At 39.1% G+C, this 13148-nt stretch overlaps 1 protein-coding gene across 42 annotated transcripts in view; it reads left to right on the forward strand.

Moving 5' to 3' along the window:
- The window catches only part of SVIL (supervillin), a 266599-nt gene that overhangs the window by 228263 nt on the left and 25188 nt on the right, over positions 1-13148 (forward strand). For all 42 annotated transcript variants that reach the window (XM_072651890.1, XM_072651879.1, XM_072651891.1 and 39 more), the window contains 6 exons: positions 933-1105; positions 4205-4360; positions 6206-6342; positions 6824-6971; positions 7122-7267; positions 9311-9486. In XM_072651890.1, the coding sequence (XP_072507991.1) occupies positions 933-1105; positions 4205-4360; positions 6206-6342; positions 6824-6971; positions 7122-7267; positions 9311-9486 (936 nt within the window). The remainder of the gene's footprint in view (positions 1-932; positions 1106-4204; positions 4361-6205; positions 6343-6823; positions 6972-7121; positions 7268-9310; positions 9487-13148) is intronic.

Raw genomic sequence — 13148 nt, forward strand, 5'->3', positions numbered from 1 at the left:
AGAATAGGACCTCATAATAACACTGCTTGACTTCTTGGAGTATGATAAAAGCATGGCTAAAACAAAACTACTATGCCATCTAGAAAGCCTTATCTACCCTAACCTGGGACAGCCAGGCATATTAGTCCCATTCCTTGGAACCAGAAAACAGAATGGGGCTCTCTCTCGTGTTATTCCCACAGTTGTGGGATCCTTGTTGTTTCAGATTTGGGACAGGAATAAACAGTTTTCTGAAAATGTCTTCAGTAGATATATTGAATTCTGTGATATCATCAGTGATGGGAACTCCCAATACGGAAATTCCCTCTCCCAACAAAGATCAGTGACTTGCCTGTAACTTCAAGCCTCAGAGGTGGGGATGTTGGGATTTTTTCAGGGTCACACAATCAGTATATGTTAGAGGCAGGATATGAACCAAGGACTTCTTGACTTTACCCACTAGGCTATGCAGTCTCTATAGTTCTAGGAAAGAAAATAATTGAACTTCATGAAACCAGATTGCAATCAAGTCCTAGAAAAATCCCTAAAGAATGTTAATCCTTAGCTAATTATGAACTAGAACCTTCTAGTACTAGATCTAAAATAAATCTCCAGACCATCAGAACCTAGACCCCTAACCACCAAAAGTAATTCTGTAATTCTGATGGAAGATAGAAGGTTATTCTTCAATAATTAAAATTTGTTCAACAGTGGCATGACTGCTTCCTGAAGTTGTGTTTTCCCTTTCAACGGCAGTATTCAAGCAGAAACTGAAGAAACACTTCTCAAGATTGACAGGGATTTGTAGGAGTTATAGAAGTATGGCAGGAAGTGAGAGGGTAGAAACACCAGCATTGGTAGAGCCAGCGACCTTCAGGACAATGTTTTCCTCATAAAAATGGAAATCGATGGTAGTTTGCAACCAAAATAGCTCAATCTGTTTTGCTTTTTAGGCTGACTTCTTCTGTAGCAGAGCACAAACGTGCCGTTAGGCCTACACGCAGAGTTCAGTCTTCAAGAAATCCCTTGAAAATGTTGGCAGCAAGAGAAGACCTTCTTCAAGAATACACTGAACAGAGATTAAATGTGGCTTTCATGGAGTCAAAGCGGATGAAAGTTGAAAAAAGTAAGTAGCTAATTAACTTCATTTAATTCAATTCAACAATCATTCATTAAACACCTACTATTTGTAAGGCATCCTGCTAGATGTTGGGGTTACCAAGGTGAAAAAATGGCATGGTCCATACATACAGTCTAATAGGAGGGGATATGACAAATACACAAATTCATGTGATATAAGGTAAAATGTGATAGGAGCAAAAGGTAGCCAGGTGAAGTGAAATAAATCCAAGGCTAAAGAGAGCATTTTGCCCTCAGATAAGAGGAAGGGCTTTATCTAGGAGGTGGTTGACTGAGTTGGGTTTTAATAAAAGGGAGGAGTTTCAACAGCTGGAGATTAAGGAGTCTTTTCAAAGTGTAGTGAGTGACAAGAAGGTAGGATGAAAGAGTAACCAGGGAATGAGTACAGTTTGGCCACAATGTAAAATAGATGGAGAAAGAGAAGTAGTAGAGGGCCCTGAATACCCTGGTCAGGAACAGGCAGTGGGGAGCAGAAGGTTTTCTGTAGTGTTCATGGTGACACAAAGATGACTGACAACAGTGCAGAACGTAGACCTGGAGATGGGATTGACTGGAGATAAGGAGAGACCAGTGAGGAGCCTTTTATGATATGATAAAGGAGAAAAGATTTAGGTGTGAACTACGGTGCTTGCAGTGTGACTGCAGAAGGTCAGATCAGCAAAAGCCAGAAGTGGAGGGAGCAGCCAGAGAGATGTGATTGTTCAGTGTTAGATGCATGGCGAGGTGATGAAGGAGGAGGGGGCGCGGGTGGGGAGAACACTATGAAATTGAGTAATAAAGAAGCCAACACGTGAGAGTTGTTTGAATGGAGCAGTGACTCTGGAGGTAAGATTTTGAAGAATTAATGAAGACAGTGATGAATTCAAAGTAGTGTCCACTGGTCTTTCTGGAAATTTGGGAGTGAATAGGAGGACAATAGCTTGAAAGAGTGGTAGGGTCTGAAGGGGAGAAATATGGAGGATATGCAGCACATGCTGCAAAGAAAAACTAAGCAGAGAGGGAGAAATGGGTGATACATAAAGGAAATGAAATATGCGAAGGAGCAGAATCACAGAAAAGACTGAACAGGGTGGAACTGAAGGCACAAAGAGAGAAGCCAACTTCCAGCAAAGAGGACGGCCTCTTTACTCTCTTGAGTGTAGAGGGAAGAATGCCATTTCTGCTTCTTTTTGAGAAACAGGCTTCTCAGTTATTTGACAAATGGAGTAGAAGGATGATGCAAGTTAGCTCCTCTTATATAGAATACAGATGTCATCTAGTGACTGCCTGAACACATGCGTATGCAATTTTATGTCAAGAGTTACTCAGAGACTTTCACTGATTAATATTAGAAGGAGTTTGCATTCTATAATTATATGTTAGTTAATAATAGGTCAAGGATAAAGCAGGGTATGAACTTATCAAGAGAACAGGGGAGGGAGGCCAGCCTGGAACTTAAAGTTTGCCATGGAAAATCATAAAATATTGTTTGAAGAGGTAATTAATATTTTGTGCGTATTGGGGGAAGGTGTTTGGTTTTGGTCATTTAACCTTTTTTTGTTTTTTAACTCCGTCAAGTTCCAAACCTAATTCACCTCCTGATCTCAATCACAGGAAATTAATTTGATCTTTCATGGGAAAATTACCCAAAAAAAAGCCTTGACATTGTTAAAATTATATCCAAGATCCATTTTCAAGAGAAAACTATGACTATGGAATGACTCAGTTTCGGAAATTACACACCTCCCAAAATGCCTGACAACAGTTCATGTTTTTCAGAGATCCTCAGTTTCTGAAGGACCATGAGTGTCATGATGTCTTGTACTCAGACTTGGTTTACTTTCTAATTTTTAATCAATCAGATATTTATTAGCTATATTTACTACATGCTGGGCACTCTAGTAAGTGCTCTAGGACTTGGTGAAAAATACTCCCTGCTGTCAAATAGCTTACATTGTGGGAGATAAAACAGGTAGGCATGAAAATACATTCTTTCCTTCCTCAGATCAGTACAAAAATAATTAGTATAAGAAATATTTGACTTGTGGGTTTAGAAGAAAAAACTGTTCCTAACTGTAGTTCTCAGGTAAGGTGGGACTTGAGCTACTTAAATGTTGGAGAAAGTTTAACTTGGGGTGGGGGGAATGGGCATTACAGATGGAGAGAATGAGGTGACCACCTCCTGCCATTCCTGTTTTCTCAATATATGTGTTTTTTTCTGAAACTCACATACCTGATTTTATGAAGCTTTTCATAGAAGTAAATTGTTAGGTGAAAGAGCTGAGATTTCTCTTTAAACTGCATAGAAAGCCAATTTCAAAACTGCTTGTGCTATGGATTGTTTGCCAAGTAGTACTATAGTCCCTCAATTTTAGACATGAATCCCAGGGAAGTATTTTTCTGAATTACACATCGGAAAAGTCATTCTCGCTAATGCTGAGTTGGGAAATCAAGGTGTTCTTGGCACCCATTCTGTTCTTTAAAAAAAAAAGATTAAAATAAGACCTTGCTTTGTGATATCTGGCATGTAAATGTGCTGTTTTCCACTAGAAAACTCAGCTTCTCATAAATTGAAAATTCAGGCCTGATGATAAAGGACCTCCTTTTGCCTCTGGGAAAGAGCATAAGTAAAATGTCCCATACAAACTGTTTTTCTTTCTTATTAAAAAAGCCTTCCAGTGAAAAAACTCAACAGCTTTCCTGTAGACGTTGTTCCAATATCTAAAAGCCGTTAGCAATGATTAGGACAGCTTTCAGGGGAATTGGAGCAAATTAGTTTTAGCCCCTCTCCACTTTACGTTGAAATGGTTGGCCAATAACGTCACTCAATTTTGGCTGTACTCAGTGAGGAGTTATGCTTGTCAACCAACAGTATAGACTTTCATAACCTTATTTAATTCTTAACTTGATTGTTGAACATCAGAATAGAGAGTCCATCAGATGGAGATGATGGCTTTTCAGAGGCAACACTCAAAGAAAAAGGCAGTGACTTAAATGGGAACCATTTCTAAATGTTAACTTGATTTCGAAATGTAAATGGCCTCATCCCTACCCTATCTAGTACCAACTTTGCTTCACTTGGTGCTTTTTAATGTTCCATCTTCAGTGTCGGCAAACTCAAATTTCTCAGAAGTCGCCCTTGCCGGGTTAGCTAGTAAAGAAAATTTCAGCAGTGTCAATCTGCGGAGTGTCAACCTAACAGAACAAAACTCCAACAACAGTGCGGTGCCCTACAAAAAACTGATGTTGCTACAAATTAAAGGTATGTGTGCCTGGGTCTCTAAGGTGGGTATGGAAGGATACTGTGTTAAGTTAGTCTTCCTGTGGCATTACCAGTCTTTGCCTGCCCTCAAAAAGTTATTTTGTTATCTGCAAAAAGCAGGAGCTGTCATCCAGGGCAGCAGTTATTGATTGAACTACCATGGAAATTTACTCATTGACCTTGTGGGTCCCCATTCAAATACTATTCTAGTATCTGGCGAAAGGCACAGCAGGGGGGCAGGAAGTATTAGTCATTACAGTAAAATGGTGGAATAGGAAAAGGAAGGACTTAAAGAGTTCTACCATCAATAGCAAAGGAAACATTGGCAATCACTATGAAACTCTGAGGAGCACCTTGGGGGTAACTCTGTCAGAAGGATTTAAATCCCTTAAAGCCTTCTTTGAACATTATGATAAGAAGTAGGGAAATAATGAGGGAAAAAATAGTCTCTATTAGAGGACCTCATAGAGTAATATATACGAGGGATTTTGCAAGAGTCGTTTATCCAATCCCTCCCAAAGGTTTGTCTCTTTATTTTTTTCTGGCTGAAGTAGGGAAAGAATAAGATGCTATCAAGCATTTCTACAGGCCTTGAAGGTTTGTTTGCAAAGGGGTCTGGGTGGTGCTGTGCATGCAAAGGCTCACTTGGAGATGGATAGCAGTCATGTAATTTGTCCTCAAACTCAAAAATAAAAGATATTTTATTTGACATCTGATACTCAAAAGATGAGTATCAGAGTTCAGATTCAGATCTTCATGGCTCCAGTTCCAAGACTCTTCACTGTGACATAGAGAGCATCTTGCAAACCACAAAGCATAAAATTTTAGTTGCTAGAAATGGGTAGATAGATTGATGGTTAAAGTTTTTATTCAGCATGTATAAGATAGCATATATTATGCCCTATTATTACTGCTGCGGTAGTAACAATCACATGATATTATTATCCATAGTTGTTTGGTTCTGTTTTCTTCTCAATTACCATCACCTTGGTATATCAAAAGGATTTCCTTCTTGATGGGTGACAGTTATTGATAGGGGACTTCTGTTTCTGAGTTCATGCCCCTAAAGCCCTATTGGCATAATCTTTGCTGTTTTTTTATTGACTTGATATTTTTAAAATTTAATTTAACAATTATTTATTTAAAACCTGTCATACACAAAGACATTTGGGGTAAGAAGAAAAATCTCATAATCCTTGCTCTTGAGGATATTACCAAGTAGAAAGTGGGCCAAGAAATTGTCGTATCATATACTCACACTATAATTCAAGGCAGAGGAAAAAGGAGTTCAAGGTGTTTCGAGAAATTTGAGAAGGGAGTTCTATTCCCCTGGGTCAAGGGGCAGGCTTCCTGGAGGAGGCAGCTCCTGACTCTTACTTACAGTGTGCAGGAGGTCAAGTTCGAAGTGACCTTCCTGCTGAAGTCGATGCTTTGTTAGCAGTTCCTGAGAAACATCTCAATTGAGTGGGGAAGGTTCACTTCTGAGCAGGAATTCTAGGTCCAGTGAATCTTTGGTGCCTCCTTGGGCCCCCCTCTGCAAGCTGGCACCTCCACTGAAAATAGCGCTATCCCATAAATGATGTTCTTGCCAGTGTTCCAGAGGAGAAACGCTGATATTCATCAAAATGAGCATGTGATATAGGAGGCACAGGTGAACATAATGTAGTGTCACTGCAGTTCCACCAGGCTGCCGTGTTAATGTAATCATATTTCCACTCTTGGTGGGGGTTGGGGAGAGGATGAAAAGACTAGGAATGTTTGTAATCAGGAATCCTTTCATTGCAAGATGCCACATAAGATAGTATTGCTGTATGAGGGCACAGTGAACTTTTATTTCATGTTTAGGAAGAAGAAATGTGCAGACGAGATTAGTGGAGCCACGAGCTTCATCGCTGAACGGTGGTGATTGTTTTCTCCTGTTAACTCCTCACTACTGTTTCCTGTGGGTAGGAGAGTTTGCAAATGTCATTGAGAAAGCTAAGGTTAGTATCCTAACAAAGCATCTCTTTTATGAAGGAAGAATTGTCTGGCTCTTGTAGGACTCTTAGAATGTTTCCAGGATACAGAGTGGCCCATTAAGTCAGTAAAGGCTAGATAAGTTCTATTTCCCTGAATCCTTTCCACGAAGCATGAAAGCGGGAATGCTATAAGATAAATAGGACATCCTCAGAAAAATGTTCCATATTCATGCCGAAAGGTAGAATTCTGAATTGCAGGGTTTCCTCTTTACTTCAGTGTAAAAGAGAAATACGCATGCCTATCAATCCAAAGAATTGGGACACCTGGTACTTCCCCCTCGTTTTTGTTGTTTTTAGTGAAAATAGCTTTAAATGACCAACATTCTTAGGGCCTCTCTGCTCTCAAGACTGCCCTTTCACACGCTCGCCTTTAGTCTGATCTCAGTGTGTACAATTAACCGTAGGAATGACCTATTCTGTCAGGCTAATTATGTTAATCTCTTAGGCATCAGAGCTTGCAACTCTAATTCAGACGAGGAGAGAACTCGGCTGTAGAGCTACTTATATTCAGACCATAGAAGAAGGGATAAATACGCATACCCATGCAGCCAAAGACTTCTGGAAACTCCTGGGTGGCCAGACAAGTTACCAGTGTAAGTGTTCATTCTGTTTTAGGCTCTGACCAGACTGGAATCCCTTCTCTCCTCCTCCCCCTTCTGCCACCCAATAATCCTCCCAAACTACTCTTTGAAATAACTCTGATGGGAAATTCACCATTCAATGATGTGTTCTTCTCCCTAAAGCTGCCGGAAATCCAGAAGAAGATGAATTGTATGAAACTGCCATCACAGAAACAAATTGTGTTTATCACTTAGTGGAAGATAAACTTGTTCCTGATGACTACTACTGGGGGAAAATACCAAAGTGTTCACTTCTGCAACCAAGAGAGGTAGAGGGAGTAACACTGGGTCTGGCCCTCTTGCGTAGGCCATGTTGACAGCTCTTAAAACCGTGTTTAAATGTCTTAAAGAATGATTTTCCTCTGGATTCTAATAATCGTTCCATGTCAACCTGATGCAGAGGAAACCAAGAATATTATTTTGCAGGGAAGTAGATCAGTAGCAGTTTTCCTTTTCTAATTAAGCTAAGACTTAATTATTTGTCAGCTCAGCCCCTTGGTTCAGCTATCAACCAGTCTTATGTAATATTTTCTAAAGTATATTTATTCAATAGAAAATTGCAGGAAATGTGTCATGTGTACATATGTACACACATACACATGTATAATATATGTATACATACATTATTTTATTATTATGTATTTTATACATATTTTATGTTCATAGATACATATATAATATATACTTTTTTTATTTGTATGTATTTTGGGGGGAGGTAGCGGCAGCCCTGGTAATTTCATCCTTTCAGAAAGCTTAGTATTGAAACAGTGTCCGCTGGTGCAGGTGGGATAGTAGATAACAGCATTGTACTTGGAATCAGGAAGACCTGAATTGGAGACCTGTTTTACTAGCTGTGTGACCCTGGGCAAATTACTTAACCTCTCTCTGCCTCAGTTTCCTTGACTATAAAATGGTGGTAGTGACAGCAGCTGGGCCATAAGGTTGTTATGAGGATCGACATGTGAGATAGCATATGGAATGCCCTTTGTAAACCTCCAAGTGCTATATAAATGCTAGTTATCTGTATCTTATCATTTTAACGCTGTTGTCTGGGGGAACAGATTAAATGATCTGCCCATGATCGTACAGTTGATACATGTCAGAGGCATGTCTTGAATGAAGTTCTTTCTGACTTCAGGGCTAGCTTTCAATGTACTATGACATACTGCCTCTTCTATTTATACATATATGTGCATATATGTATATTTGCATGAGTGTGTGTATGTGTACATGCACAATTTCTAACATGACCAATTGATTTGTCAACTTCCCTCTTTTATTCCCCCTCACATCAGCAGATATCCATTAGGTATGTGCCTAGCTCCACAAAAGACTAGCAAGCTTATGCAAAAACTACATAGAATACACAAGAAGCTTGAATGTAGGGAAGGGATACAAAAGTTAGATAAGTTAGAGCTAAAGAATAAGACAAAACAGCGTATAAGCAAGGACCAGTTAGTATGGGGAGGATGGAGCAAGCTCCCGATTAATGAATCCCGTGAAGGAATCACAATATTCAAATTCAAATTGCATATTTCCACTGAGCCAGAATGAATTGCCATATTTTGCATAATTATGATTTCAAATAGTACAAATCCAAATACATGCGACCACTTCATGGGACTCATTATTCACACTAATTAGGAACAGACTATATAGATACCTTTAGGGGTTAGACAATGGATTACTCAATATGATTTATCATAGTCAACGATAATGTCCAAGAGGAGATGTAGCTTGATTGGAAATAGAATTCAATTCAATTCAATTGAAAAGAAGGAGAGATTTTGAATTGTTGAAGATGAGAGTATATAATGTTAGAAGGGGAGGAATTGAACGAGCCCATAGAACAGAGATATCAATTCTCATCTTATGTGTATACATTAGTAATTCATCAAAATAACATTTCTACTAAATATGAAGACGAATTAAGTCCTGATCCCTGCCCTCAAGCTTCTATCTAGTAGAAAAAAAGAACAGTGCAAATAACTGATAGAAGGTAGAATATGTGAGTGCCCATCAACACAAAAGTGTTGTCAAATAGGGGTTGAAGAACCCAGTTCAAGGAAAGGGAAGATGACTTGTAAATGTGGGAGGGCATGGTAAAGGGATGAGCCAGAAGGAAAGCAAGGGTGCATCAGAGAGAAAAGGAGATCAAGCTTAGTCCCACAGAAGTAGTTCCCAATAGTTATGGTTTTGTTTAGACTGTTCAAGCCAACTATGTCTCATCACACAATAAAAATGACTGGTTAAGCTCTGAATGAGTGAGCCTTCTGAAGAGGTCAACCAAATCTTTTGTTTTATTTTCACAGGTCTTAGTGTTTGATTTTGGCAGTGAAGTTTATGTATGGCATGGAAAGGAAGTCACATTAGCACAGAGAAAAATAGCATTCCAATTGGCAAAACACTTATGGAATGGAACCTTCGACTATGCCAATTGTGACATAAATCCTTTAGATCCTGGAGAGTGCAATCCTCGTATACCCAGGTACTGTGGCAGCATGGTGACTTGGCTATAGAGGGGCATGCAGTCATGAGTGGGTTCCATTTTTCTGCATCAGTCCCTTTTTACAACTGGTCATGGGGTGGTATGCAAATCACAGCCTGATCACTATGCAACAGCAATGTTTCAAGGTTTGAAAAACTAACTCTGTTTTCAGGCAATAACTTCTCATTGTTTTCTGGAAGATGTTTAATGACTTCTTTTTAGTTTGTTGCAATGAATCAACATTTCCCACCTGCAGCTTTCCAGCTGTCAGGAAGGCCAGGGAACAGTACAGGTTAAATGCATCTGGTAAGAAAATGTTCCAGTAACTGAGATTCAGTGACTGTGACTTTTTGATCTGAAGTACAAGCAACATAAGTCAAAATTCCCTCTAATTACTTTTTAAGAAGTTTTGCTGATATCTCTTATGTAGGTAATATGATCACCTACATCTTTCAATGTATTCCCCTCTCCTCCTTACAGAGAGCCATCCTTGATAACAGAATAAAAAGGAAAGGGGGGAGAGAAGAATTTGACAATATTCCCTCCACCTTCAAACTTAGAAAGCCAGGCTTGTTCTGATACTTGAGCTTCAAGGGCGGCCCCTTGACTGTGATTCGATCAAAGGATCACACTTGAGAACCTAGAGGGACACATGTGGCCTGGAGGCTGCAGGTTTCCCACCCCTGAAACACTGCAACTGTTTTTGCCTGATTCTTGTAATGCAATGGACTGTCATTCTCTGATTACTCTGTGCTACTACAAGCCCTGTAGTGTTTTTTGCTCTGTTTCATAGGAGCCTTGGCCTGCACACATGGCTCCTCCCCCACATTAAGCCTTATGCTCTCAGACTCTCAACTGCAGTCTCCCCTCTATGGAATTCTAGCTCTAATCTCAGAACAGTTTATCTCAGTATATTACTTTAAATTAGTTTAATAGGATTTAAAGTTAAATTTACTTCTAGACATATCATTTTTAGTTTATCTCAAGAGATTACATATCTTGTCACCCCTTTCCCCAAGTCTATTTACTCCTTGATATGATGCTGATATATATACCATCTTTAAAAAAAAACATTTTTTAGAAACAGAATTATGGTGGAGGAGGAGGAAACGACATTATTAGTGATCTAGTCCAACCCCTTACTTTAGATGAGAACACTAAGATCCAGAGAACATAAGCAATTTTCCTAAGGCAACACCAACCATATAGATACCTTTAGGGGCTAGACAATGGATTACTCAATATGGTTTATCATAGTCAATGATAATGTCCAAGAGGAAATGTAGCTTGAATGGAAATAGAATTCAATTCAATTCAATTGAAAAGAAGGAGAGATTTTGAATTGTTGAAGATGAAAGAGAGTATATAATGTTAGAAGGGGAGGAATTGAATGAGCCCATAGAACAGAGATATCAATTCTCATCTTATGTGTATACATTATTAATTCATCAAAATAACATTTCTACTAAATATGATAGTTTGTTAGCTGGCTCTGCCTTTAGGTCTCTGGTTTCCCTGGGTTCTACCAATGTCTTTAACTTATATTTTAGACCCAATATATCTATATTTTTAAAATAAGACTTCTATGTGGAAAAGTCTCTTTTTATTTTCAGAACACACATCTATGCCATTGGCTGGCCAGATTATGTTAAAGTGGAAATTATTCTAAAGCTCATACTTTAGTCTAGGATTTTACATCTTTAGAAGCTGAAATATACTCTTGAATATTGCACCCAGAGAAGGATGTGTGAAGATGTATATATGCAGTGAGCTAAGAATCTAATAAAAGTCAAGATCCTCCCCCATCCTTCAAAATATTAACTAATGGATATCATTTAAATGTTTAATTTTTGTTTGTTTTGAATTCTGCATGAAAACCTGTAGAAAATTCCCATGGGACAGGCCACTTACTATAATTTCCACCAATGGAATTTGCATCTCAGTTTTGTAGAGGACTGAGAAGTACTAGCTAAGTGTCCACAGAGGGTGGGGCAGCAGGGTGACCATCTGGTATTTAGTGAGCATGCATTGGGAGCACAGAAGACACTGGCTTTTATAGATGTTCCCTGCCTTTGAGATGCTTACAACCTCACTGGAGAAAAATGGGGAGCACATGGGGCAATAATTAGTGAACCATCTAGGACAGAAGATAATCAGCAGGCCCAGAATTAAATAAGAAGAGGAGAATGAGCTAAAATACCACTTGGGGAACTTAGAAGTACAATGATCCAGTATTACTCATTGGGTTTTACACACTAGTTTTCTCCTGGTGGTACCATATGGCTAGAAACCATAGAAGACCCAAATCCTAGAGAAGTCAAAATCTCAAGTTTTCCAAAGGGCAATGGAAGCTGTAAGTGGGCTGCTTGCAGCATTGACCATTGCTAACTGGCTCATAAGAAGTGGCATTCAAAAAGGATATCATCAAGGGCAGTATGATTGGAAAGGGAGAAATAGTCAATGGATAGCCTGAGTGCTACACTGGAATCCACAAAATACAGGTTTTAAGCTACTAAAGGTTTAAGCTATTAAAGCCCAAAGTTACACTAAGACTTTTGGAGACCCTCGGTAATAAGAGACCCAGAAGTGGGCCTCCAGTATGTTGGGGAGATCCTCCATAGTAAGAAGTCACAGAAGAGTCTCACTCAAGATGAGAAATCCTAGAGTGGCTCTTATCTGTACTAGGAGAGAGTGAGATTACACAGATTCATCAATGTATAACTGGTAATTGATGGGCCTTATGTTTGCCAATATAATTTCCACTTGTGCTATGTAAATTAACAAGAGGTTTCTAGGAATCCTATTCTTAGCCTAGTCTGCCGACTCCTCTTAACTTTACTTTAAAGAAAACAACTAAACTTGGCTGAGACTCTCTAATGCCAAGGCTCTTTGGCAGTGCTTTGCATGCCGGGCATTGTTCAGGCCACTATTAGATAAGATTGGGCTAGCCAGTCTTGGTGGTCTCTCCTAGCATGGTGAGTCTGTGACTCAAATGACTTCCTCCCATTCCCATAGATCATTTCAGGGGGGTCCACAGGGCAATTTTTTCATGACAGCATATTGGTTGCCATTATTTTTTTGCTGCTTAGTTTTGGGGTATCACCCCAACAGCAGAATGGTAAATTGTGCCGGATATGACTGTCACTTGCCTTACTTACATGCTCTTACCCAACTTTGCCTATAGCTATGATCCATGGATCAACTTGAGGGCTAATTTAAATGTGTTGACTGTGATTTCCTCCCCCCTAGATTAAAATTTGGATTACAAAAAAACAATTATGATTTATGTATCCCAAAGTAATGAACCTCTGGGGAAAACTCATTTGGAGTAGTAAAGAAGTACACCCCCTAGGCTATAAATTGTGTGAATAATTAAAAATAAAATTAACCTTGAATTTTTCCATTACAGTGACATAGTTTTAAATTTAGAAGACACTTTTAAAAATTATAAGTAAAACTTTCATTTGATGAATGGGGAAACTGAGGCTCAGGGAAATTAAGTGATTTGCCCCAAGTTACTGATCTAATTATTGGCAGACCCAAGACTGAAACCCAGGTTTCTTTCCTGGTAATGGGTCATTCTACTATACCATATGATTTCTTCCCCACTACAAGTGCAGAACCTTAAGAAATGAGTTAGAAAAGCACTTTGCTACTTATTC

This window comes from Notamacropus eugenii, chromosome 3 (genome assembly GCF_028372415.1).
Source record: "Notamacropus eugenii isolate mMacEug1 chromosome 3, mMacEug1.pri_v2, whole genome shotgun sequence".
In the NCBI taxonomy this organism is placed as follows: Eukaryota; Metazoa; Chordata; class Mammalia; order Diprotodontia; family Macropodidae; genus Notamacropus; species Notamacropus eugenii.